At 41.3% G+C, this 27,824-nt stretch overlaps 2 protein-coding genes across 3 annotated transcripts in view; one reads left to right on the forward strand and one right to left on the reverse strand.

Annotated features, from left to right (window-relative positions):
- Nucleotides 1–10,597, forward strand: part of HSPD1 (heat shock protein family D (Hsp60) member 1) — a 13,435-nt gene extending 2,838 nt beyond the window's left edge. The window contains exons 2-11 of the mRNA XM_019553723.1: nucleotides 1,300–1,552; nucleotides 2,436–2,518; nucleotides 2,749–2,844; nucleotides 4,855–4,948; nucleotides 6,222–6,390; nucleotides 6,902–7,001; nucleotides 8,328–8,573; nucleotides 9,215–9,389; nucleotides 9,939–10,117; nucleotides 10,209–10,597. Coding sequence (XP_019409268.1) covers nucleotides 1,300–1,552; nucleotides 2,436–2,518; nucleotides 2,749–2,844; nucleotides 4,855–4,948; nucleotides 6,222–6,390; nucleotides 6,902–7,001; nucleotides 8,328–8,573; nucleotides 9,215–9,389; nucleotides 9,939–10,117; nucleotides 10,209–10,361 — 1,548 coding nt within the window. The 3' untranslated portion in view covers nucleotides 10,362–10,597. The remainder of the gene's footprint in view (nucleotides 1–1,299; nucleotides 1,553–2,435; nucleotides 2,519–2,748; nucleotides 2,845–4,854; nucleotides 4,949–6,221; nucleotides 6,391–6,901; nucleotides 7,002–8,327; nucleotides 8,574–9,214; nucleotides 9,390–9,938; nucleotides 10,118–10,208) is intronic.
- Nucleotides 10,598–10,658: 61 nt separating this feature from the next.
- On the reverse strand, nucleotides 10,659–26,536 carry COQ10B (coenzyme Q10B). Of its 2 annotated transcripts, XM_019553725.1 has the most exons (6): nucleotides 26,424–26,478; nucleotides 23,050–23,116; nucleotides 22,122–22,271; nucleotides 18,638–18,830; nucleotides 16,066–16,167; nucleotides 10,659–12,819 (listed from the first exon to the last, which is right to left on the reverse strand). In XM_019553725.1, exons 3-6 carry the CDS (start codon nucleotides 22,244–22,246, stop codon nucleotides 12,652–12,654), a joined length of 588 nt encoding a protein of 195 aa, XP_019409270.1. In that variant the 5' UTR covers nucleotides 22,247–22,271; nucleotides 23,050–23,116; nucleotides 26,424–26,478; the 3' UTR covers nucleotides 10,659–12,651. The 2 variants fall into 2 exon arrangements, with proteins under 2 accessions (XP_019409270.1, XP_019409269.1); XM_019553724.1 differs by lacking the exon at nucleotides 23,050–23,116 and having other exon boundaries at nucleotides 26,424–26,536.
- Between the last annotated feature and the right edge of the window lie 1,288 nt (nucleotides 26,537–27,824).

The following is a 27,824-nucleotide window of genomic DNA, read 5'->3' on the forward strand; positions in this document are numbered from 1 at the left end:
TACCTGTTTGGCTGTGTAGGTGTCAACACCATGGTCCCCCAGTTTTTTAATGAGAATGGGGTGAGAGTCAGTGTCAAAGGCCTGTGTTGCGACTAGTTGATATTCCTTACACAGGGGTTCTGGGTTTCTCTGTTTAAAAATCCCAAATTCTCTTTAAAAAAAAATTTTAAAAAATCCCCAGATCCACATTTTCGGCGATGAAGTACCATTAGTGTGCGTGTATGTATAAATATGTTTTATTGATATATTTACAGTTTTAAACAAATGTGGAAGCATACCAGTGCCTCAATCATAATATAAAATAAATTCTAGCTATCTATATATTTTGGTGCTTAATTTCCGATTTTTATCATGGAAAATCGGAACTCCCCTTACTACTTTTACTCACCAGGATACAAGTCCAGCTGCAGCTGTCCCCACTGCCTTATGGCTGTGAGCAGCCCCAATATGCCAATGCCCTGCCTGTGCTGCTGCCCCTTGCTCCCAACAAACAGCCCCTTGGCCCTGCAGGTGACCCTCACTCTTGACCCGCTGTCCCTAGGCCCCCGCCCCTCTGTGTGAAGGGGAGGGTAGGCTCAGGCGATGTGGGGTAGGGGTAATGTATTGAAGGGGGTGCTAGATTTCTGTTCCTGCAGCAGTGTGCAGGGCTCAAGCTGGGTGGATGAACTCTGTGCAGAAGCAGTCTCTGCAGCTTAGCAGGTGGGACCCAGCATAGGGGGAAGTGTGGTCCTGCCATGGCTGCCAACGTGAAGTGCAGTAGCATGGAGCTGTGTTCCCTGCTGCTCCTGGGCGGGCAGGGGGTGGCTCACCTTGGTAGCTTGGTGCTCCCTCCTGCACAGTCATGAAGATGGCTCCTACCCAGAGCTGGTCTAGCCCAGCTACAGCCCCACGCTCCTCTGGGGACAGTTATTTAGAGAGGGGGCACACTGCCTGTCTTCCCTCTCCCCACGCATTCTGTCTTGTTTGCCCCACCCCCATAGATTTAACTTGGAGGGAGCTGTTCTCTACCATACTGCCTGTCTGTCATGTCCATGTGTGCACAAAACCCATAGTTCTCGCCCATTTTTCTCCTTTAAAGGAGAAAACACACATTTTCCATCACAAATAGAAAACCCAGATCCCTGTAGTTTTTTGTTTCCCAGCAGTAACATGCTTGAGCACGTGCAGAAAGAGCGAGGTGTCTGCGTAATACTCCTTTTCTGTTACCTGTTAATTTGGTTTAGCTGGTAATTCTTTATAGATCTTTCATCTTTGCTGCTTGATGTCAGAGACTTAATATTTTTGCTTGCATCGATATAGGGAAGAACTGTTATTATTGAGCAAAGCTGGGGAAGTCCGAAGGTGACAAAAGATGGTGTGACAGTAGCCAAAGCAATTGATTTGAAAGACAAATATAAAAATATCGGAGCCAGGCTAGTGCAAGATGTTGCCAACAACACAAATGAAGAAGCAGGAGATGGTACCACTACTGCAACAGTCCTTGCACGTGCCATTGCAAAGGAGGGCTTTGAGAAGATCAGCAAAGGAGCTAATCCAGTGGAAATCAGGAGAGGTAAGAAATGTTGTTAGCAGTCATCTTTTTTTTTTCATGTCTCAGTGAATGTGACTGGGTTTCAGCTAACTTGCCTCTGCTTGGGGTTGCAGTAGACTTGAGTAACCCAATCTGCTGGAGGATGGTAATTGCCATGTTCCAGCAGACTCCAGCATCATGGGTATCAGCATCCCTGCACTGAAAACTGGTGGTGGGGCCATTCGAGCCTTAGTTACAGTGCCCTCACTGCCATTTTTTCAATGCAGGGATGCTGATACACGTGATGCTTCAGGTACTTTAATTAGAGCAGCTGTCAGAGCCACTGTAATTAAAGCCTCTCCACCCCTCCTGGAGCACAACTATAAATGCTCAGTACTTTTCATGTATATAAAAAGGTAATTGGCAGTACAGATGTGTGTTCTTGCCTTGTTAGATCATAGTAATACTTTTAGTAAATTGCCATTCATTAATTCAGTTTTCTAATAAGCCTAATACTTTTTAGTGTGTAACTTTTATAAAAGTTAATATACTGTTATGTGAACAGAGTGCTCCCTTTAGTTTGTATGACTTCAGCTTAAGTAGTATCAAAGCTATCTCTGCCTCTCCTTTCCTGACACTTCTGCATGTTTTCTATGGAATATTTAAAAAAGTAGATGAACTGGGTTTGTTAATATCTGTTTGTAACTTTGGGGGAAAGTCTTGTTTTTCTGCATTCAGCAGTGGACAATTTTGGTGTATACTTGGCCAAAAAAGCTTGTGTGTGTGGCACACAGAACTTTGTACTGTGTGACTTGCAATGAGGCACAGGTTTTGTGTTTGAATTTCAAACCTTGTTCAGTTCTATTCTATTCTGTACCATGTAAATAGTCATTTAATAAGGTTTATCTGTTCATTCTTCTATCAGGTGTGATGCTAGCAGTTGATGCTGTCATTGCTGAATTAAAGAAACTGTCTAAACCTGTTACAACTCCAGAAGAAATTGCCCAGGTAATTCTTGTGACTATAATAATGTTCCATCCAACAGAAGAAATTAATAAACAAATAAAGGCATGCTAATGGGAGCCAGCCAGACTATTTTGAGTACTGATATTTATGGCTCACTGTTGTAGTTACTTCTGTTAGACTTACAGGGGAAGAAATGGCTTACTGTTGTATATGCTTCTTTAGACAGCTGCTCAAGGGCAATTGAGGAAAAAAATGACTGTATACCGTTGCAGGTTGCCACAATCTCAGCAAATGGAGACCAAGAAATTGGCAACATAATCTCTGATGCCATGAAAAAAGTTGGACGGAAGGGAGTTATCACAGTTAAGGTAAACATAACTTTTGTTGTGCCTGGTGAAAAGTTCATGCAATTTTCTGAAAGAAATTTAAGTTGCATAAACGTTTTACTGGAGGTCTAAATAAACAGCAATATATGCATCCATTGCTTGTGATTTAAAATGGTTCTAATTTAAAGTCTGAACTTGGTACATGTTATAGGCTTCTTTATGGTATGGCATAGTGGTGCTCAACATTTTTTTCCCTGCGGGCTGGATGGGCAGTGCCAAGTCTGCCTGCAGGCTGGATCCAGCCACATAGGAGTTAGTTTGGCCTGGAACTGACTGCATGGAGGGGAGGGGGCATGGCCCAGCTAAGAAGTAGCTGTGCTGGGCTTGGGAGTTGGGCAGTGGAAGAGGGGTAGCAATATTAATTACCCTGGCTCCCTTGCCACCAGATCTCCTGATCTGGCCCACAGGCTAGCACTGATACATTGTTTTCACATGCACTATGTATTCCACTCACTAGAGCTTGATTATAGTTGGAGACCGACCGAAATTGCAGCTGAAATGTGCTGCATGACAGCTCCTTTAATCTTGCAGTTTCCTCTGCACACCACCCTGCCACTGATTGGGAGAAGGGCCCTGCTGCTTGCTCACAATCAGTAGCGAGGCAAAAACTGCCATTTTAAATATGGTACAGTTTTTGCTTCCTGGCTGCTCAGCAGGAAGTAGCGGGGCTGCCAGGGGACCTTGGCCAATCAGTGGCAGGAGGCAAAAACTACGCCATATTTAAAACTTCTGTTTTTGCCTCCCTGCTGATCGGGGTAGATTAAAAATCAACTATTTCTTTTTTAAAAAATAGCCTGGATTTCTTTAATAAAAATCTGATTTAAATTTTATTGTGTTACTTGATTTTTATTTTTATATATATTTTTTTTTTGGTTAAGATGCTTTTTTTTTTTTAAAAAAAAACACACGTATATAAAGGTAACTTGAAGATATGTTAAGGATTAGAGATCATCATGAAATAGGGAGTATTACTTTTCCTTTATACTATTTGAGATGATATATTCATGTAACCTTTTTAGAAAAGTCTAAAGATGTTCTTGGCTGATCCCAATAGCTGATTATTAACCAGGCATATCAGCCAGTGCCAGTCCAATAACTGATATTTACAGGAATGCAGCTGTGTAGTGTGGAGAGCAGCTCCCTGCAGACAACTCTGTGGAAGGGAAGGGGCATTGTGGGGGACAGATCAAGGTCCCCCATGGTGGGGCAGAGGGTGCTTCCCAGCCAGGGCAGCAAACGGGACCGGGGGTGGGGAGCTCAGCGGGGTGAGGGCAGATGTGGGCACAGGGCTTTCTGCCCTGCTGCCTTTCCCTCCTGAGCCCTGCACTGGCCACGTGTCTCCTGCCTGCATGGCAGCAGGGAGCGCAACTTGCTGCCTCCGCTGCTGGACAGGGGGCATGCAGCTGGCACAGGCTCTTGCCCTTAGCAGGCAGCCTATATCCACCCTGTGTGCAAATCCAGGTGGTGTATGCCTCCCCAGGGAGCCCTGTGCCCCTTAGGCAAGCTGCTCATGGCTCTATCCACTCTCCAGCCTGGCACTGGGTTCCGTTCACTGCTTTGGCTGAGCAGTGCCCCTGCCCTGCTCCTTCCTTCATTGTGGGGGCCCTGACCTGATTCTCCCCCCCCCAACCTCTTCCTCTTCCACAGACTTCTCTGCAGGCTGCTGTTGTCCATGTTGCCTGGCTGCATTCCTGGCCATATGCACATGCGTGTGTGCTGTCTGCCAAAAGGCATATTATATTTATCAGCGACATTATCGGCTACGTTGGCCAAAAAAAGCTGATAATGTTAATTTTCATTTTATTGGTGCTGGCCCAGTATGGCACTAATATACTGGTGCATCTCTAGGGCTCAGAGAACCTCATGAACTCATTTGCAGTGGAGGTGGAATAGAAGCTAATTTTGCAATGATTAGTATGTTACAAATAGGCACAGAGGCATTTTGTTTACCACCAAAATTATAGATGTAATGTTTTTTATTGCATTTAACAGGATGGAAAAACTCTGAACGACGAGTTGGAAATCATTGAAGGCATGAAGTTTGACAGAGGTTACATCTCTCCATATTTCATTAATACAGCTAAAGGTGAGTTAGCAAAAGGTATCATTGATGAATTTGTGTTGCTCTGCATGCAGAAAATGGCAAAAAAAAAATCATGTAGTTCAGGTCAAGTGAATTTAGTGTCAAATGCTAACTAAAATTGGTGCAGATTAATTTAGATAATGTGTGTGCATTGAGACTTGTCTGTCTGGTGTTCACCTTTGCTCACTGTTCTGACTTTTGCATTCGCAAAAGGAAGCATGAACTAGATTCCATTCCGACTATAACATCTTACTATTCCTGTTGCATAGCCAGAAAATAAAGCTTGCTTTTCTAATCGCGAGCTGAATACGCAGTTAAACTAGCAGGTGTTTTTAAAAAAAAAAAAAAAAGTATTGGTTGTCTTGTAAGCAGAATGGTGTTATTTCAAATCACAGTATAGACGGAATGAGATTGGAATTGAAATCTGAGACTTATGCTGCCATCACTTACAGTTAAACCGAATAAAAATGATATGCAAGATACAAGTTCACTTTGTCTAGTTCAGTGGTTCTCAACCTCTTTTGTACCAGAACCCACTTGTCAATATTGGCCAGTCCCAACCCCTCACTCTTAGCTTACTGCCTCCAGACCCCAGTTCCCCAGGGTGGGGAGCATGGGGGGCCCCAAGCAGCCCCTTGCAGGCTGGAATTCCTGACAGCCTGCAAGGGAAAAGCCATGGCTTCCCTTGTTTGGTTTGTTTGTTTGTTTATTTTTTTTTTTTTTTTTTTTTTTTTTTTTTTTTTTTTTAATTTGTTCATGACCCTTTCATATATTCTCATGATTCATTTTGGGTTGCAATCCATGGGCTTGAGAAACACTGGGACTCTTATTACAGGAGTATAAAAGAACTACATTCCAAAGAAGAGATTTTCAAAATGGTAAAGGATCTTGATATCTGCTCTCCTTTTACTCCAAGATGAAGTGTTGAGTAGCTTCAAGAATTCTCAATTGTATATCCAGGAATATGTGCCAAAGCCGAAGTGCCTAGCTGTTTGTTTTTGTTCTGGTTTGACACCAAATGTAAATTAAATTAATACAGCTTTTTGGTGCAGTTTTAATTTAACTTGCTGTAACTTAAACAGCATGCAAACCAGTTTCTCTATCAATTGTACAATATTTTTGAGAGGCAGAGCATAAGGCAACATGCCTTGGCAAAAAAAAAAAAAAAACATGGAGAGCACGAAGGCTAAATTTGATTGGAATTTGGGGTGCAAAGTGTAACTTAATATATGCTTTCAGTGAAAGGTGGTTCACACAGTGTGTATTGCCTCTGCAGGACAGAAATGTGAATTTCAGGATGCTTATGTTTTAATAAGTGAGAAGAAAATTTCCAGTGTTCAGTCCATTGTTCCAGCTCTTGAAATTGCCAATGCTCACCGTAAACCTTTAGTCATAGTTGCTGAAGATGTTGATGGTGAGGCTCTCAGTACTCTAGTCTTAAACAGGTAAGCCTTGCAATAGCTTTGTCACTTAGCCAGCTGTTCCTTTATCCTTTTAGAATAATGGATATTTCTGGATTAGACTGCTTACATCAAAGAACACCAAGGTCAAAAGTGCATGTTGGCTTTTCAACAGGGTTGCATTCCTTTTTATTTAGATTATGCTCTAAGTGGTGCTCAGCATTTTGGCCCCACAAGCCATGTGAGTGTCACAGAAGTGGTCTGCATGCTGGAACTGAGCCCTGTGCTGCCCTGTGTGCCGAATCCAATGTGCAGGGCCTATGGAACTCACTACAGAACCCAAGGGTTGCCCCAAGAACCAGACGACACAGTGCGGGGGGTCAGATCTGACCCGTATGCTGAGTTTGAGCACCAGTGCCTAAGTAATACCTAGGGGAACAGTAACTGTGGTCAGCTCAGGTGATTTCTGAAACCCAAACAGTTAATCAAAGAACATAGTCATACAACCTAATTTAACATCAGTAGAATCTTGATGTTCTGCATTAATTCTTTCCAGACTAAAGGTTGGCCTTCAGGTTGTTGCTGTAAAAGCACCAGGTTTTGGAGACAATAGAAAGAACCAGCTTAAAGATATGGCAATTGCTACGGGTGGCGCTGTAAGTACACTGTGAGAATAGAAAAATGTATATGAATTTAATGGTCTCACCAAGTGCTATTTTAATTGTGTTGCTGTTTCCCAACCCCCCCCCCCCGGTCTACTTTTATTCATTTATTTGTTAGCTTAGTGAATGGAAGTGATGGATATGCAAAGTTCATTACTGAATTTTCTAAGTCACGGGTTCACAATTGATGCAGGTTGGATGGCAAATAAACATCTACCACGCCATTCAATGACATGTGTCTGCCTTATATTTGGTGCTGTTTGGTAGTCTGAGTGATGGGTTGGGTATGTAACCTCTTTGTTCTTGGGTTATAGCTCTTCAAATGAGAAGTATTTGAAAGGGAGCTGTTCTGGAAGACTGGTTCTGCTGTTACTGTCTGAATTGTTCTGTAGCTACATTTGAGACCCTTAATATTCAAAAACCTCTTAAATGTCACCTGAATGCTTGATTTCTAATTTTTTTGGTATTCACAATGCAATTAATTGTTAGTTTCTCTTTTTTTCTTAACTGACTTGACTCCCTTGAAATCAGTAGTAACTGGGTGGAAAAGAAGAAACGTGTCTGAGTGAATAAAGCCTAAGAAGTTCAAGATTATTTTCCTTACTATAATTATTGCCAGATATTTGAGTTTGAAGTTTAAACAGTGAGAATACACCATTGTCTTCCTCTGTTAAGTCTAAAGAGACTAAATGTAAAGAGTCGGCAAGCAGGGTTTAATTTGTGAGCCTTGAATGCATTGCTGGTAGTTCAGGGTTTTTTCCCCTGCTTCAAGCAGACAAGTATTTTTTTTTTTTTTCCATTTCCTTGTCCCAATGCAAAGAAAAGAAAAGGCTTTGGAAATAGCTTGAGATAAGATAGGGTAACTACTTGATGCCTGATATGTCCTTGTAAACAGCTGTCAAACCTGGTGTCTGAAAAACGTGAAAGCTTTCAGTACTACTAAAATATTGTAGTACAGCAAAAGCTATGTTATCCAGCACCTTACAAACCTGCGTGCTCCATTAACTGGCATGTCAGTTGACATGGCAAAAGCGAAACTGGAAGTGCCCACTGGCAAAGACACCTGTTCAGGCCTCAGGTAATGGGTATATTTGGTTATCCGGCATCCCCCATTCCCCATGGTGCCTGATAACAAAGCGTTTCCTGTACTACTAAAATCATACCCCTCTTCAAAACTGTCCAGTTTTTGTCCCTAACAGTTTAGGCATCTGATGGTGAATTTTCTATTGTGGAATTGTTCTACTATTTTCTGTTAGCAATTTTTGGTTAGTATCTTTATGTGAAGACCTTGGATTCCAAGCCCCTTATGTAATATTTCAGGTATTTGGAGAAGAGGGTTTAAACCTGAATATAGAAGATATTCAGCCTCATGACTTTGGCAAAGTTGGAGAGGTCATTGTGACAAAAGATGATTCTATGTTCCTGAAAGGGAAGGGAGAAAAGGCTCAAATTGAAAAACGTATTCTAGAAATCGCTGAACAGTTAGAAGTTACTACAAGTGAATATGAGAAGGAGAAATTGAATGAACGACTGGCCAAACTCTCTGATGGAGTAGCAGTACTAAAGGTGAGGAATTAAACATCTTTCTTCCGGAGTTTACCAAATAGACAGTAGTCTTTAATACTTTTATTAGCACTTTTTGGCTGATAGTCATGTATTTGGTTCCTTGAAGGCTTGCAATTTACCATAATGCCTCAGTCTTTTAAGTGCAGGACTGGTGCCTCTTTGGTCGCATACAAGTGAACATTAAGTTTAAAAAAAACTTGATTTTAACCAGTGAAGTAGTCAAGTGTAAGTACTTAATTTACCACAACCTGAGGGTCCTCCAAACCTGAGGTGGGTTTTAGGGAGCTTAAAGGGGGGGAAACCCTTTATATGGTAACATAATGTGTATATGCCAGAAGTGTATTTTATTTAGCTTTGTGATGGCCTTAGTTAAGGTGCTGAGTTGGGCTTCCTCTCAAGGTTTAGGGGCTAGGGACATTGCAGACTGGCTGTGTAAAGTGGTTAAATAGAAACTGCTTGGTACGTAACAAGCACCATGCACATAACACACTATGCACATAACGCACTGCCTGAATAAATCCTAAACTTAATTTTGATTGGCTGCTTTTTAATATTTAGATGGAGAAATCTATTGGCAAAGTGGTCTGCAGGACTTCTGGAATCTGCAGCATTTTACACAACTTTTATTTTTTTTGCTGTAGGTTGGCGGCACAAGTGATGTTGAAGTGAACGAGAAAAAAGACAGAGTAACTGATGCGCTGAACGCTACTCGTGCTGCTGTAGAGGAAGGCATAGTCCCAGGAGGTGGTTGTGCATTACTTCGATGCATTCCAGCACTAGATGCTATAACTCCAGTCAATGAAGATCAAAGAATTGGTAAGCAAAATAAATTAGGTTCAATTTGATGCGCTAATACATTCCTTAAGCCGTATTCTAACCTGTAAAAATCACAGTACATGTGATTTAAGTCTATTCTGTTCTTTTAGGCTTATCATTGTTTTTGCTTAACATATTCAGTCTTCTATTAATGTGTAAAGAAACATTTTTTTTTGTGGACCAGCCTGCAGGAAATCAGCTGTTTAAAACTTCGATGAAATAACCACTGTTAATATAATAATGTTTAGAAGTAAAGAATGTTTCATTAGGAATCAAATCTGATAGCATGCTTTGTTTCTGAATTGTAACTTGTCATATGTGCCATGGCTTGAGCATGGAGTGTTAAGTGCTATTCCTGTAGAAAATAAAAATGATGCTTCAGTTGCCAGGAGTTAGGTCACTATCTTAGTATTTTCCTGGGGGAAGGCAGGAGTTTGTGGGGTTTTTTTTAATTCCTCTTTAAAATCAGGAAAAATGGTGAATCTGAGATGGTAGTAAAATGTGTGGGTCTGCTGTAGAATACCAAGTGTTGATTTTTATTTTTTTAAGGCATAGACATCATTAAGAGAACACTGAAAATTCCAGCAATGACTATTGCTAAGAATGCAGGTGTTGAAGGATCATTGATAGTTGAAAAAATCATGCAGAGCCTGCCAGAAATTGGCTATGATGCTATGCTTGGTGATTTTGTGAATATGGTTGAGAAAGGAATCATTGACCCAACAAAGGTAAATAGTATCTTTTGTTCATTGCAAAATACTTTCAGACATACTTCGCTGTTGGGGAAATTGGCATTAAATTTTTCTTTCATATTTTTAGGTCGTAAGAACTGCTCTGATGGATGCTGCAGGTGTTGCTTCCCTTTTATCAACAGCAGAAGCTGTAGTTACAGAAATTCCTAAAGAGGAGAAGGAAGCTGCAATGGGAGGAATGGGTGGAATGGGGGGAGGAATGGGAGGTGGCATGTTCTAATTCCTGGAATAACAATGCATCATGAACTGTGATGGTTGAGGCTGACAGTTTGATGAAAACCTAGTCAGTGAAAGAGGATGGATAGTGACTGAAGTGAGGCTGGTGTTTTTAAAAGAATCACTGTAACCATCAGTTACTGGATTTCAGTTAAACACATGTAATTGTTTACAGTCATTGTCCATGCCTACAGATAATTTATTCTGTATTTTTGAATAAAGACATTTGTACATTCCTGATACTGGGTGCGAGATCCCTGTACCAACAAGTTTCTGCTTTAAACCCAATCAAGGCGCTTAATTCTGTTTTGGAATTTATTGGTGCTTGCCACTACTGGAGAAAACTCGAAAGCCATGGTGTGGAAGACTAAAAAAGTGTACAAAGTAGACAAATATACAATTATGTGACAACCTTTATCTAATAAAATAGATTGTTCAAAGTTATGAAATGTATCACCTTATTCACCTGTACACAAATAGTAGTTAACATGACTTAATGAACAGAGAACTCTGACACCAGTACTTGGAACACTTGGGGTAGCTATGTTTTACAAAACAGTCTTCCCCTCCCTAATAAGAAGCATCTTATTCTTGGGGCTAGCTGTAGTCCTATAAGACTTTGGCAGGAAATGCATCCAGGCTCAGCTAGCATCACTTTTAAAAATGTACTCAAGTGCTAATGGAGAAGTAAGTTATGTATATTAACTTTTACTCTACTCCTGGAGTATTTATTTGGTTTCATATATGGAGACAAGATAGATTCTTTTAGCAGCAGTAGGGGAAAAATCTTCACGAACAGTTGATGTGAAAAGGATATGCTTCCTGAGTTTCCTTTTAAGAAAAGAAATTTCTTTTCCAAGACCTGCTTCTTCCAGTGCTGAGTAAATGAGTACCTTGGGGACCAACAGTTTTGTGTCACCAAAAACAACTAGAACATTCCAAGTGCGGATGTTTTTTAGCTGGTATTTTAGGAAGAATCTTAATGTAGCAAGAGTGATCTTCCCTCCTCTTGCTCCCTTTACTTCTTTGCCCAAAAAGAAATTTCTTTTTATTCCCTAGTCCCATTGGGCTAACTTTAGTTAATTGTAAATGCCACTGTGCTTTAAAATACTACTTGCCTTAATGTAAACAAGCTTTCAGTATAAATCTGGCAACTTACTGTAACAAAAGTAAAAGGGATATAGGTTTTTCAGTTGATTATATTAAAGGCTTGCAAACCTAATTGCTCTCCTGTTACATCTGAAGAATCCATTTCAAGTCTCTCCCACTTCAGAGAGGAAATATTTACCAACCCTAATCAGTGTTTCCCAGCTAAGACTCTAAAATGTCCTTTCTAAATATTAAATGGTGTTTACCCCTCACTGATGTTCTAATGTTCCAGTGCACTCTGTTTAGCAGAGTTTACTGAAAACAGATTTTGATGTCTGAAGGCATAGTTAGCCAAATATTAGGGCATCCCATATCTAACTATAGCTGGAAGGTAGGAGTGGAGGATTTGGACAGCATAGAGCATTCAAACTCCAGCTGCCAGGTGCACAGCACTTACAGCAGCATGGCCTTCGCTTCTTTTCCTACATGGTTTGATAAAAGTTTAGGCTGAGTGTGGCTACAAGTGCTGCATTTAAAATTCCCCTTGTATTTATGCCTTTTAGACTTGCCATTATTTTTAAAGGAATTTGTTTACCAATTTTACTTCTGATCAATGCTGATGGCTTACTGCCCTGCAGATAAGTAGTCAGTATATACAACTGCATTAGTAACTATGACTCAACCTCCCTTTCCCACTAGAGCGCTGTCAGTTAAAATATTGAAAAAAGGTAATAGTGCATTCCTTACTGACAGTAAAGGAGCAAGATCTCTCTTAAGAGAACTATCCTTTAACATTGCCAGATTTTGTTCAGGTTGATACCAATACATTGTTACAAACGTACAGGCTTTAACTACTAATAACTTAAACTTGAATAATATATTAACAAACACCGCAAAAAAAAAAGTTTAGAGAAAGCGAAGTTTTGTTATGATCTGTACAATGAAACTGCTTGGCAGAAAAAGGAAGGTTGTTATGGTTGGCTAGGTTATACTAGCTGCCCTTCAGTTTTTACACTTAACACCTTAAATTGCACTCGATTGAAACTTGAATATTCTATTTACATCAGGCTGCATATGTCCATGTTTTGTACAGTAATATGATACACTAAGCTGACAGATGCCCACAAAAGGAGAAAAGCACCTCTCTTATAAATAAAGTTTACAAAACTAGTTTACAATCAAGATAGATGGGCTAGTAGTTCTTTTTATGTGTGATGAACTTCATGAAGCATAAACTCTTGAGGTATACTGGTTTCTGGACCATGGAGTTTGGATGATCTTTTTTCAAAGGCAGCTACCATCTTCTTAACCACTTCATCAAAAAACAGTGTAACAAGCTGTGAGTGTAGGAGTGACCGAAATTCAAAGGAAATCTGTGTGAGAAATGAAGAAAGATTATTCCAGCATCTACCCCTGCAACCAAATGTCAAGAATTACCCTATAGGAACTCTTCTACTGTAAGCATACAACTTTTTTTCAAGTTTCCCATTGCTTTGTATGCAAGTTGTAGGGAAAAGAATATTTCTAAACTCTCAAGACTTGTAAGGGAAGCTACACTTATCATCTGAAGGATAGGTGGTATCTACCGTTTTAGAAAAAGCACTGATATTTCTGTCAAAGAGGACATTGTAAAAAAATTGAGCTGCATTGTACAAAGATACATAGTCTAAACTATCCCAAAACACTGAGGGGGAAAAAAAACAAGTCAGAGCAGTAGGAAAGAATAAAAAACAAAACAAAACCGGTAAACCATGCAATGAGGAGAAAGGTTGTTTGAAGAAAGATTGGTACTGGTAAAGCATGGACAGGTCAATGAAGACTGACAGCTAAGCTACAGCAAGCCAAGGATCTTTACAAAAAAAAAAAATGAAGGTGAAATGTGTGGAGGATATGACTGGACATGAGACACTGGAGGTAAGACTTCATTTTAACACTTAAATTTGTTTTTACCTCGAGTCCTGTCGTGGTTGTAATGTGCTAAAGCTGCATTTAAAGCAAGAATAACAATTGTAAGTTAGGGATGCCAACTGTTACTCTTGTTCATTTTTCAGTGGCTCTGGCTATAGTTTTAATCTTCCTGCAGACTGCACTTACTATTCTCACACAGCATCTCAAAAATTCCTCCTTATCTCCATTCTTAAGGGAAAGAATGGTTTCCGCTCTTCCCCTTGAGCACAAAATGGGACCAAAGTAGAAGCATCACCTGCACAACAAGCCCTAACTTTCTACTGAAGTGGCAATTATTAGACCTGATCCTCCCTGCTAACATATTCTTGTAAATTAAGCTGGGGCCATAACAGGCAGGGCTGAAGAACCAACCCATGTGAGCTGGACAAAATCCCTTGGTGGGCCAAATCTGGCCCACATGCAGTATTTCCAACCTCCTCCCCCCAGTTTACGAGCTCAAATGCAACTTACGTTAGACGTACCTACCTCATTAAAAGGTTGCTGATAAAGTTAGCAGCAGCAGAGTGACTGAATACTGGCACATTAGCCTACTGGAACAAGCAGCTGCCCAAGGCTCAGATTTAAAATTGTAATACCTTTAAAAGTTGTAATTATTTCACCTAATGGCTCAATTATTGCATAAAACTTAATACCTAGTCACATACGTGAAGATTGTGGTAAACTCTGCTATTAGTGTCTACAGCTGTATACACTCAAACTATTGAATTTAAGGTCGATAAACACCATTGGAGTCTATTTTTCCTATACAGACTTTTAGTAATCCCCAGTGTGACAGCCTCTTAATGTACTGTGAATAAATAACTTTAATTTAATGGGGAGGAGGGTGGTGTCACTCACTGGCTAAATCCTACAGTAATAGAGCAAGGATTAGAGTTCATAAGCATCCAACTCTTAGTCCAGTGTGAAAGCCAGTCATTTTTACTTCTGTCACTAATGCAAAATATTTTTGTCCTTTAAAAAGGTATGCATAATTAAGGGTATTGATGATCCCTCACAAAGTTGGAAAATGTCCATTTCAGGGCCAACATTCAAATTTCATACATGCTATCCACCTGAAATGTTATAAAAGTGGCTTAGATTAAAAGTAACCTTTTTTTTAAAAAAAAAAAAGAGTTTGTGATTCCCTAGCACAAAATATTTGGATTCTTGGATTTAAGGCACTAACTTTTACAACTTGACTAAAATTTAGGCTAAAGCCTTGCAAAGTTTCCAACAAGTCACTGGAATTAGCATAAAGGCCTAGTGCTGCCTTCTGGAGGAACTTTGAGACTTCTGTATAAGGGTTTTAGGGAGTTTTTAGATTCCATAAGTGAAATGACAAGCAAGCCAAGTTCTATGAGAAACTGCATTTTACAAGTGCTTGCAAAATCTCTCATCAGTAGACTGAAGGAAATTAACCCAGGGGAGGAGCATTTCAAGTGACAAGAGCTTTTTTCTATTTATAGGGGAGAGACTTTTAAACAAAAGAATACCAGCAGGTGGCAGCAATATTGGCCTGAGCACAGGAAAGCACAGTTAAATAAAGGTAGTCTTGACAATAAATGGGAAAAACAAGAACAAAAATTCACTGGGGGGAGAGAACCCATAAAGAAGTATTAGCAAAGCAGACAGTGTATCAGAATAGTGAAAATACAGCTTTGAGTTGCAACAATACCACATCAGAGCAAACCTCCTTGTTGCTGGCTACCTCACAACCCTGAGAGATGTAACCGCAAATAGTTAGTTTTTGGAACAGCAAATTAGTTAGAATACAGGTCTTGCTGAGAACATCAGAAGCAGCCAGGTTATTTGTACTGATCAAGAGACAACCAATAGAGGACAGGGGAACAGTGCAAAGGAGAGAGAATTAAGATAGTAACCAATAAGAAAGAAAGAGATTAAATTAGAAACAAACAAGTCTCAGCTAAATAAGGTGGATTCTTCCTAACAGCAAAATCTATGAAGTTTAGGAACAGAGCTACTGATGAAGTCCCCTCAGAGATGCTTATAATTTGTGGGGGGTTGTTTAATCCAGTAACATTTTGATGGACCCAGTAACATTCTGACTTGCTGATTTACTATTCTGGCCAGGTGTATTTGTTTGGCCAGCAAATAACAGCAGCTTGAGGAAAAACACTCAAATGCCTGAAATGTTTATGTTGGGAGCTAATGGTCAGTGGTGACATATAGGGGATAAACAGGGGTGCATATGCACCCCCTAAGAGCACTGGCGCACCCCCGGACTGGCCACACTTGCTGCTTAGGTAATGGGCAGGAGGGCCAGGTGGGAGTGCGAGTGCCCCCCCTTGCAAGCACCAGCTGATCACTGCAGCGAGATCAACCACAGGAGACCCCCTCCCTGGGTGGCAAGATTGACTGCGGGGGGGGGGCTGGAAATGTGCCTCCCCTGAATAAGGCGGCACCAGTCGCCTGTGCTAATGGTTGCAACGTAGAAGGAAGGTGTCTTGAGAGAATTCTGTAGAAAAACTTTGATGTGTAAAGCCTATAAGACTTACCCCAAATATTAATATTTAAAGTTTGGTGGGTTGAAATATAAACACTTGCAATTTTATTCAGTAACAGTAGCTATGAGGAACACAAGCCTCCTCTGGTTAAAAGTAGGTTTCCATTTCCTATTTATACCACACAATGGGCTTAATTACAGTACTTACTGAAAAATCCAATATGCATGTTCTTGGATAACCAGGGATTCCAGGGCTGAAACGCCATACTGTTTCCAAGTGATTAAATAATTTCCCATCTGTACAGGATGCCTAGAAGACAGTTTAAGTTAAGCTACAGCTCAACTCTCATATACTTGATATAGAAGGTAAAGTGTGTACTTCTGAAACTGGTATTAAGAAAATTAATCTTTTAACATTTAACTAAACATAAAAGGTTGTGGTATAGCTCAAATGTACTCCTGCACTGAAGTCAAGGTGAACTAACACAATTTTATACAACATATCCAAGTCCTCTTTGCAAGGTCTGTCTTGTATCTAGAGAAAGATGGGTGGTATATACTTCCATCTACAAGCCACACAACAGTTTTCACAACCCAGATGAAAGTCCCATATCTTTGCAGGTATAAAAAGTAGAATTATTTTTAAACAAAGCATATGAATATGTAACCTTTATGTTAAGTTAGATACACTGATACTCAAATATTTATTATAAATAGAACAGTGTTCAGATACTGTTTATCATCAAAAAGGCAATACTAGCGGCCAAGCTGAATTACATCTTAACTGTCACCAGCTTTTGTAAACTTGAGTGCTCACATGTGATATGCATTTAAAGCCTACATATTACTGCTTTTATAGCAAATCTCTAAGACTGCATTTCATGAAGGTATTCATCAGCATAAGGATAGCAGAATCTGGCCACAAATTTACATATTTGACTTTAGTTACCCACACATAGTATTAACCAGATGGTTAAGATAGGGTCTGACTATAGAGTCCTTATCTAAATCCCCAAAGAGTATAAAGGAATTAATTAGCTTTATAACCTTTTATGTGAAGGTTAATTTGCTGTGGGCCCTATTTCCATTTGATGCCAAACTGCTTTGGCCAAGCTGCACTTCTAGTGTAGGACTGAATGATAATTCCTTTAAGATAGACTTGCAGTTGGCTTGAAATTCCTGGAGGAATGATGCAGTTCCTTCTCTAACCTGAAGTTCAGCATGTTACCACTGAAGTTCTTCTAGATACAGTAGATGCATCAAACTGGGATGTTTTTCCTTCATATTTCCTCCTTTTCCTACTACTACTTCCACTCCATCATGAGTAGCTACCTATTAGGTTAACTGCTGATCTTTTAAATCACCATAACAATACAATACTTAGCAAGCAAGCAGTTCTCTCTGCTACTGGCACTGACCCCGTGGAATGGAACAATGGAAATTTTTAACAAAGTCCTACCTTAAACAAGCCTAACAAATATGGGAGTGTCCTTGAGTCCAAGAAAAAGACTTCACCCCTCATCACTATCTTAGAAGTATTATAGTCTTTTTCAAGGCTAGATCTGCCTTTTTAAAAAGGTGAGCTATAAAGCACAGAGGTAGCTGGCAAGTCAGTTTGAGAGCTGTGTCAATGCAGGCATATTCTAGGTCAAGAACCAGTCAGGATGGAGGTCAGTCAGTATGTAGAACCTGACCATTCTGCTGAAAGTGTTTGACTTCCTCAGGTCCACAACAGAAGATTATTTTTACTCCAAACATGAAAGTGTATTTTGAGTAAGGGCCCATCTGTGCTGCCTCGCAACATACCTCCGCCAGGCATAATAAGAAAACCTTTTTTTTCTCTGACCAGTGTTTCACTAGAGAACTACCGACAAAGAATAGGGAAGAGGAAGGGTAGAATTGGACTGCATGTCCAAACTATTATTTTATCATCAGTTTTCTGTAGCATGGAGTGGAATTGCTACAGATATGGTCAAGATGATCTCTTAAGTGAAAGATTAGGCAAAGTGAGTATCACAGAAACACACCTTAAGTTCCCACGCAGTCAAACTAGTGCCTGTACTGGTAAGCAGAACAAGTAGGCCACTCAAGTGATAAACCTCTGCCTAAACTAATCTCTCTTATTCTGCTTTTTATATTACTGAAATAGTTAAACTTCTATTCAAAAGGATAAATATTAAGAAGTAACTTCTTGCCTATGGAACCTAAAAGAATATGAAGTATAGTTCTTTTTCTTCTGATTAAATTAATGCTAGAGATAACAACAGACCTAGTCTCATCTTCCCATCAGTCTTGCTATTGAACAAGCCTTCACCGTTAAAGGGAAAATCCTTCATTTCGGTTTGAGCCTTCCCAGACAGGCCAGATAATTTAAGTCATGAATGCTGTAAGAAGACCGTCAGATGCCACAGTTCTTGTTGAAGTGTCTGAAGCATCATACACGCTGCTCAGAGAAACGGGTAAGTCAATTTGATTATTTAAAGAGGCTTACATAATATATATATAAATTAGCATACCTTACAATGAAGAAAACAGGAATTGGTATGTCTCTCTCAATAATGGCAAGCTATTTCTCACAAAACAAGCTTTTTTCCTGATTTTTAGCTCCCATTTTAAAGAGATTCTCAACAGTATAGAGCCACGCAAAGCAACTTTAGAATTAACTTTTTTTTTAATTCACCATTTTCTGTTCTCTCTTAAGGACTTGATTTTATTTAAAATACAAAAAACAAAATATTAGGAACACAAAGCCCGCAAATAAATAAATAAATAAATGTTACCTTAACCAGGTGCGGTTTCACTAGAGTGATAACTGATGTATATCTTTCTACCAGTGGAGGAAAGCCTATTTCTAGACGGGCTTTACAGTATCCAGAACGTTTGGATAATATGTTTGACTTTTTACACCAAGGAACAAACTGTTTGTAGTCCTCCACACCAGCAACAACTTCGTACATTTCCTGCATGGAATACCTGGTAAAAGAAACATGGCCGTTACAAGCTAGAAAACATATAGACCAGAAGTTCAATACAACAGCTTTCTAGGCTTGAACAATTTGCACTGGGAACTAATATTACTGTTTCCTAATTTCTGAGTAGGTGACTATGCAAACTTATTCTTTTAGCAACTTTTAACTGAAATATAAATAGAACACAATAGATGCCTATTGCACAGTGTAATATGCTCATGTAAGGAAACAATTTTGACTCCAACACAACTGGATATTTTTAGACATTTTAAACAATTAGCCAAATTAGGAAAAAAGGTGTAGGAAATTTGGCTTAAATTACTATCATCACAAAGAGACAAGATACTTGAACAGCTACGGTGCTGTTTGTGATGACGTGCATTCGGAAGAGTACTGGTATGAGAGGGAATCTGTGCTTACCATTATCTGTTTAAACAGTTTCTATAGGACCTTTGCTTTTAAATTCAAGGGACTAAATCCTGCAAACACAAGTGTTAAGTAATACAAGATTGGTCATGTGCATGAAGTTATTTATATCCATAAGTGTTTGTAGGACTGGATACTATATTACTTGCCTTTTAAAAAGAGAAGAGAGAGAAACAAAGGCTGAATGTCACAATTCTGAACACTGCACTTACAGATGTTCGTAAGCAGACAGCATTAAGTTTCTGAGAGTGTTTCAGAGTATGAAACCTCTGTTTTGTTGTGCTCCTTGAACATGAAATGGATTTTACAAAAGGAGGAAAAGACATTTTCTGACTGATGTTCTTACTGAAAACCTTTATCTGAATCTCTGGTAAGTCTAATTCCATTTGAAGCCTTAAAAATAGGAAAAGGAACAAAGGAAATTTTAGTCCTGACAGGTCCGTAACTGGCTTTTATGAGGAAAACTAGCCAATTGCCTGTCAAGAATGATAGAGGCGGCAGAAGCAAGCAGGGATGGAGCCCTGTGCTTTCTCCCATCCAGGCCTGCTCCCCCCTCCCCACCACAGCAGGCCTGGGCTGACCTGGCGGAGGCAGGGGGATGGGAGGAGTGGGCTTGAGGCTGACATAGGGGATTGGCGGGGGGGTGGGGGGAGGAGGAGTGGGCCCCGGCCAGGATGGGGCAGCAGGACCATTCCTTCCCTCCCCCCACTGCTGCCATGTTGGGCCAGGCCCATTATCCCCCCTCCCCATCAAGCCCTGCAGGCGGCATCCCAAGCCCACTTTCTCCATCCCTCCCCTCTGCCACGCCATCACTGTCACCTCCAGGGAGTAAAAGGGGTGGTGAGGCCAGCTCCAGTTGCCTTCCACCCCTCCTCCCCAATTCCATTGTTGCCACCTGCAGGGAGCAGGGCAAGGGGGACAAGGCTGCTGCTGTTGCACCCCCTCCCCTTCCGTCTGCTCTGTTATCACCGCCTCCATGGAGCCAGGCAGGGAGAAGGAGGCCAGCCATCATGGCAGCACACTGCCACCTGTCTGAATGCTTCTTTGCACTCTGATTGGCTGTTTGTCAGCCAATCAGCGTGTGAATAAAACATTATGAACAGACAAACAGATTAAGGCTTTTATGACATTAGAACGCTGGCCTCAGTTTTTGTTGGTTTTGCCAAACCTTCAAGCCAGAGCAAATATTTGTCCCCTCCATTTTTTTATTGCTGTTTTGTATTTTTTTTTCTTGTTATTGTGAAATAAGCTTCAAAAAGAGTCCTCAAAATACTATGGAATTAACTTTCCATAGAAGTTTGAAAGAACTCTTTCAGGCAATTCAAGACCTTGAAAACTACGAGTTCTACTGGGATGTGATGCAATGCACGCAGGCACACCTTTCTGCTCCAGCTGCTTCTTAGTTCAGCCCTGGCAAGCCTCCTGAAAACAGACGTGTACAGGACAGTTCCACCTGTTTCCAGAAGAGACCCTGCAAAACCAGACCAGGAAGGGCTGCAGCAAGACAATACTGTGGCAGCTACTTCCTGGTCTGACTCTACAGGAAGCACTCGGTACAGATCCACCTCACCACAGTGATGGTGGCAGTGTGGTTAGTGAATACAATATAATTTCATGGATCTAATCAATTAACCATATATTAATTAATAATATAGTTAAATGCTTATAAATGTTCTTTTTTTTTTTTTCAAATCAGGTGCTGCTAAACTTTCCACTTTGAGGGGTGACTTGAGTCTGAAAATGTTGAAAATTACTGTCCCAGAAGTTAAACAAATGCACTGTACAGCCAACTGCTACTAAGAAGAGAAGATGGGTCAAAAGGAAAAGGAAACAATATCTCTCTTCAAGCCTAAAAAGAAAAGTTCTACTCTGAAAGAAAATTAGTGGAAGGGAGGGGGAAAGGGTGGGAAAAATCAAGAATGGTAAGGATGAGCGTTGTTGGCGAATCTTCCTTTCAGACAGATGCATATTTCACTGCAGTACAAGGATAGTCAAGCAGGTTCATACTAAAGCAAAAGATTGAAGAGGAAGCATTGTATCTAGTGGACAGAGTATGTAATGGGGGATAGAGGGCAGAAACCTGGGACAAAATCCTGAGTATAACAAATTCACCAGGAGTTTCGCCACAGACTTCAATGGGCAGGACTTACCCAGGGTTCTTGTTCTCAAGATTTCTGTTTCTTCCATATACAAAAGATTACACTCTCCATCTATCTGGACCAACTTAAAAACCTCAAATGAGAGGTGCACCATAAGTGCAAGATAGTTCAGTTTAGTTCTTTATATATATTTTGGTGGATGCAATTTGCATCAGTACATCAAATGAATAATGCATTCTTTTCCCATAGAAGGGGCAGAATGTTATTCATGAAAATGTTATTCCTGAAATGAGTCATATAGACCATTACTTATATATTTATTTATTTTAAATAGAAGTTCCTAGTCATTTTGGATGCTTTATTCTTTGGTGTTCAGTTTTGGAACATCAGAGGGGCCTGATTTTCAAAGAGCTTCTGATCAACTACTTTGGACAAGCAGGGTCCTTTAAGTCTAAAGAACAAAAGAACTGCCTTACTGAGTATTCTTTCTCTGACAACAGCAAAGATCAATTGTTTTAGAAGAAGAATGTAAGAAACAGGACATGTAGAGAATGATCCATTCCCTGTCACAGCCTCTCGGTTCTAAGCAGTCACAGGGCTATGAATATCCCTGATGTCTCTCGAGTATGCAAGTAACTAGTCACCATTGAAAATTTAGGCCATAATCTTTGAATTCTAACATTTTAATTAACTAAGGCAACCCATGGGAACTAAACATGAATACTGAAAGCCACCTGGCAAAAGTGTTTCAATGGTTCTCCAATACAAACCCTATAATTCTTCTCTCAGAATATTCTTTTCTTTTGTTTACTAGTGGTGCAGCAATATTGAAGAAAGTTCTTCTTGGGACATTATGGTTCATTACAGATGCTCGCAATGGAGGAATACTGCTCATCAGAATACCACAGGAAGCCACATGCCTGCAATGGTGAAAGTGTAATATTAATTTGTGTTTTGAATTAGCAAAACAACTTATAAATACATTTTAGTGGCATGTAGGCAATCTGTTACGCTGCATTCCTGAAAAATTTGGATTCAAATGAGAGAAACTTCACAGGAGTCAGTAAGCTGTATAGGGTGCAAGGTTTTTTGTTTTTTTTTTTTGCCATAGAAGAAACTAAAAATAGCTTACAGTCACGAGAAAAAATAACTGACGCACAGCAAGACACAAAAGGCCTCCCCCTTATAAACTTGGCTTTACGTCCATCAGGCCATGTAATAAAACTTATTTCAACTCACAGAACAGCACTTCCTACTAATATTCAAGTTGTTTTCAGAAGTCATCTGTTCCATTTTGTCCCTGTTCTAACTACAGGAGCAAGAATTAAAAAAAAAGTTTGGACGAGAGTACATAGCTGAATTCCATTATAAATACGTTCTCCTTCACCTCTGCCCTCAATTTCTCTTAAAAGCCAGTTTCTAACTGCAACTCAATTCCCATGGAAAATCATCATGTAAAACTCTAAACTCATGTATTTTTGGAAATAAAACCTCATCACACTTTGAGGAATACTAGCAATTTTAAGGTCACATTTGTCAATTCTGGATTACAGAAAATACAAAACACATCGTACTTAGATGTTCAGTATAAATCTCTTGACATTTATGAACTTTCTACACAGTTAAATTTTAGATTCTGCCTAGGTAAAGCTCTCCAATTTTTAAGCACCACACATACATTCTTTGACAAATATTCACCTTGAAAGTCCTGATTTTCATCATCAAGGAGTTAAGAGATCCACAACCTATCAGTAGTCTCCTCTTCCTATTAGTTAAAGAACAAGCTGTTTATTGTGTTTTCTTATGAACCAATGAGAGGCATAACTCTAGAATCACGCAATCATAAAGATGATAAGTTAAAAATGGAACTGACCTTCCCCATTTATTTACATAGCATACTGGTGGATACCTTCAGTAGGCAAGGAGAAGCTGTATCTAGCAAGCTGTAGTTACCACATAAACAGTCAACTATTTAGAGAACAAGCTATTAACTTCTGGCCTGTAACTTAACTTTTTCATGTCTGGACACATCTTGCTAGGAAGTAACTCATGCTAGGTATGATGCAGAACAAACTACAAATATTTAAATTATAAACACTGAAGAGAAAAAAGAATTGGAATTGCACCGAAGGTGCAACTGAGAGTATTATAATAGGGAAGGGGAAAGACTATGTAGGGCAGCTGTGCTCAGCCACCAACCCACAGGCCAAATCTGGCCTAGAAATATACATCACCACAGGACCAGAAATTTGACAGTGGGGAAGCAGTGGCAATTAACACTGCCACCACTCTTCTGCTGTCAAATTTCCAAGCCCCAAGTAACAGTCCTGTGAATGGGGCTGGGTCCAGGGGTGCAATCTGGGGATACACAGCAGAGCCTGGAGTCCAACCAGCCTGCAGAGCTGGGGCCCTGGCCAGGCTGGCCTTGCACACTGGACTGGATCTCAGCAAGGCCTGCCCCATACACTGCACTAGATGGACGCATGGGCCAGCCTTGCTCCCCTCATCTAGCCTTCAGGGGTGAAAGATTGGGCACCACTGATCTAGGGAAAGCGCTGACCAAGATTTATTTGGTTTTGGAATAGTATCTCAAGAGTTGTGGATAATATTTTGTTACTAAGAAGAGGGCTGGACAACATGGCCAAAGAGGTACCAAACTGGACCAATCTTACACTGGCCATATGACATGAAAGGCTTATTTGTTTGTTTAAACAGGCATTCAGAAAACTGAGAGCAGACCCTTATTTTGGAATGAAAGCTCCATTTTTTTCATTTAAATTAGCTTTGGTATTAGGCTATATAGAGACCATTTTCAAAAGGAATGTGTTTAACATAATTCTAGAGAAAACTGTTGTTTCAAATGATTTGCCAGACACTTCCATAATCCAATTCTAAAAGGCCATAGAGAGTAAGCAAATCCCATTTTAAAACTCAAAAAGTACCTGGCTTCTACTGTGTTCACCCCACTTTGGAAACAGTGCAAACAACTTTCATATTTTTATGTATTTATTTTTTGTCTAATTTCAATTATTTGCCGCTTTATCATATGAACACTAACCCACCCATAAGGTTCTCATTCCTTAAAATGGAAATAATTACCACTGTATCAGAGATGAACGAGATACACATTCAATTACTTTTTTTTTTTTTTTTTTTAATTAAAAAGCCCCATTGGTCAGCTATAAGGTTACAGCTGAAAAAATAATGTAATGTTAAAAGAGATCTCCAACAGATAGTAGATAAGACTGATGCTAGTGCTAAGGCTGTATCAATGTAGGTTATCTACAGTATGCCAAATGTCACTTTCATAAAGTTAAGCCATCAAAAGCCATGTGACAAGCTGATCTCATTCCAGTTCCCAGTGGACAGCTGTCCATGTCCTGAAAACCAAACACTGCCAACATCCCAATTATAATCTTTCAGACTAAATGTCCACAAAAAGCTAAATTTCTGCTTCAACCCTAGAAGCGGATTCCTAACCCTGTCACGGTACCCTGCTGTGTTAAACAGAAGGTTACTGATGACTGTACCAATCAAGAGAAGCCATCTTTGCTTTTCAGGGCAATCAATCCAGCACCTTTTAACCAGCTTTAAACTCGCTTAAAAATGTTAAACTAAGAATATACAGATATTTCATAGATTAGTTTATTAATTTGCACCAAATCTAACCATTGCTGTTCTGTTCTAAGCAAGCCTGACAGAAATGGTATAAGATCTCAGTCTACCTTGATGGTACATTTTAATGAACTCATTACCTACCCTTTGCAGATCACTAAACATAACATGCACACCAAGCCAATTGCTGCAAGATGATCTCCAGAGGAATATTTTTGTAAACAAGAATTGCAAGCCATTGTAATAGCAAACTGTCCATTTTTTCCCCACACTGGAAGCCAACTTTTAGGAGGCCTTATATCATTTTTACTGTAAGTTAATGATTTAATAACTGATAAACTGAAAGTCTCTTGAACATTATCAAGAACTCAAAGATCATAGGTACCAGGCAACCAATACCTTCAAATCCTTACTCGTTTCCTGGCTTTTTACCCCACGCCTATGCAGACAGAGCAAAATCCAGATTTTGAAGAGCCTGAAAGCAATGATAGGTGTTATCATTCCCTCCCTCCCATTGTGCAACTCTCCCCTCTATTTTCCACATTTGCTCTTCTCTGTAGTAGATGAAGAAAAAGCGTGCGTGTCACAGTGCCCTGTGAAGGAGCAGTCTTCATTTTTCTCCGTATAACCAATCACACCCGCACATTAAACGGATGTAAGGATTTCATACCTCCATTATGCAAACTACAAGTATAGCTATGCAAATTCTAACATGAATATACAATCACGTACTAAAGTGGAAAGCATGTGCATAACAGCAAGGAGGAGCTCTACTCCCCTAACAGCTCCTCTCTCTCTCCCTGAAATAAGCCTTCCTGACTCCTAAACACACACTCACTTTTAAACAATGTATGTGAAAGCAGGCCAGAAAGTGTCTGGACACTAAGGGATGGCCAACCAGCAACACCAGTGCCACTGCGAGGTGAGGCGCAGCCAGCAGAGCAGGAGATCAGTAGTGGCAGTCAGGGAGGGTAACCCATAGTCTGCCTGTCTCAGAGCTCGGCCCCGCTGTACTGCAAACCTACGTGCCCCTTATTTGGTAGCACTTAACCGGCGGGGGCCTGCCTTCAATCCAGAACGAAGACCAGACACTAAATAGTATAAAAACCCCACCCTGCTGAGCACGACCTGCCCGAGGCCGGCGACATCCCTGTGAGCAGAGGAAGCGCCGCAGACGGGACAGGGGAAGCACTGCGTCGGCTCGGCTGCCACCAGCCCTTTCTTGCCGGTCACTAAACCAGGGCAGGCGCCGGCTCAGTCCTCCCGGCCTGCGCAACCCGGACAAACCCCCACCCCACCCAGGCTGGTCACTCCCGTCGCCCCAGCAGCCCGTTCTCCCCTCACTTGGCCTTTAAAGGAAACGCCAGCGCCGAGCCCCGCCCCCGCGGCTGCGGCCCCGCGCGGAGGGCGAGGGACTGGCTGTCACTGGCCCTTTAAATCCCCCGGCGGCCCGGTACCTGAGGGCGCCTCTGCGCGCCGGCGCTGCCAGCTCCTCGGCCAGCACCTTGCCCAGCGCGCGCGCACTCCGCGCCATCTTCCGCCCGCTCTCCCACCCCCCGGCGCCGCGCTCGCTGCACAGCCTAACGGCTGCCAGCGCCCGGCCCACCCCTTCTCTCCGCGGAGCCAATCATCACGCGGCAGCGCCGCGCACTCAGCCTATCGGCGCGCGTAGTTGCCTTAACGTCACCGCCTAACGTCAGCGCCCCCAACACACCCCTCCCACTCCCACTCCCGGCGCGTGATCGGCCTGGTCACAGCCCAGCCGCTCGCAGTCACAAGACTGGGGGCCGCCTGGGGTTCGCGGGGGTTACATAAGGGTGCGAGCCACGGGGGCGAGGCGGGGGTTGCACTCGCTCTCCTGATTGGCCATAAGGGGTGTCGCTCAGCGGACGCAATGCGGGGAGGGCTATATTTGATCTTGACCGCACATGGACTGTATCCTGGCAGGAAGGGGGTGGTTGGGTAGGGTGAGAGCGTCTGGGATTTGCGTGGGCCGAGTTTAGCTCTGTGTCCTGCCTCCCCGCATCTGGGGGCAGTCTGAGGCGTAGGGGCCGGGGTGAGGGCTCGTGGGGAGGGGCTGCTTCCCTCCCAGCCTCCCCCGGCCAGCGCTGTGCAGCGGGCGAGACAGGGAGCCGTATGGAAAGAGTCTCCTGGGCTCTGATTTGTAGACAGCAGACTACCCCATTCCCTCCTCACGGAGTGGGGGTTATAGTAGCCAAGGAGTGCTGAAAGAGACCTGCACACAGTGAGGAAAAGCAGGCTCCAAATCATTAAAACTACTCTTGTGTGCCATTGCTCTGATTTTTTCACATAAAGCACCAACAACAAATCCTAGACTTAACTGCTGCCTTGCAATGACGTTGCCAATCTTTTACCTGTTGCAGGCACAATGTAGCTGCATGGATTTTTGTGGGTGGGACCTGGCATTGCACCAGCTGCATGCTTTCGAATGCAAGGTGTTCTTCATCAGGCCTGAGGACGGAAGTGGGCCCAGCACTAATTAAAATCAGTGGGTAAATGGGTGAGATGGGAGGAGAGAAATTCTCAGACATAAGAGACAATTAGCAGAAGAAAAGAAACTTAATTGATGAGAGATCAAGACCTACCAAAAGAGAGGAGGGTTGTTATTACCTGTAGTGTGAAAGAAGAGTTTCAGGGTGTAGCACACCATAAAATCAAAATCGGTGTTCAGTCCTTGGTTTTTAGTGGCCAGCCAGTTCATAAATTTTTGTTCCCAAACTTGCCTTCTAAAGGTGTTTGGTAGATTTCCCTTCAGTATGAGGATCTGAGGTTAGAAAGGGAGTGGTTGGTTTGTGAGATATGTGCTCCTACTGGTCTTTGTGCCTGACCTTTTTTTT

The sequence above is a fragment of the Crocodylus porosus genome, unplaced genomic scaffold (assembly GCF_001723895.1).
Source record: "Crocodylus porosus isolate Cpor-Errol unplaced genomic scaffold, CroPor_comp1, whole genome shotgun sequence".
Taxonomy (NCBI): domain Eukaryota; kingdom Metazoa; phylum Chordata; order Crocodylia; family Crocodylidae; genus Crocodylus; species Crocodylus porosus.

Excerpts from the sequence above, each read along its gene's own strand:
- COQ10B (XM_019553724.1), bottom strand. The coding sequence starts at position 26,500 with ATGGCGCGGAGTGCGCGCGCGCTGGGCAAGGTGCTGGCCGAGGAGCTG. Across the intron at positions 18,831-22,121 it reads TCTGAGAGAAGAATTATAGG|GTATTCCATGCAGGAAATGT; the intron begins GTTTGTATTGGA and ends TTCTTTTACCAG. Across the intron at positions 12,820-16,065 it reads CATGCATATTGGATTTTTCA|ATTTCCTTTGAATTTCGGTC; the intron begins GTAAGTACTGTA and ends TTTCTCACACAG.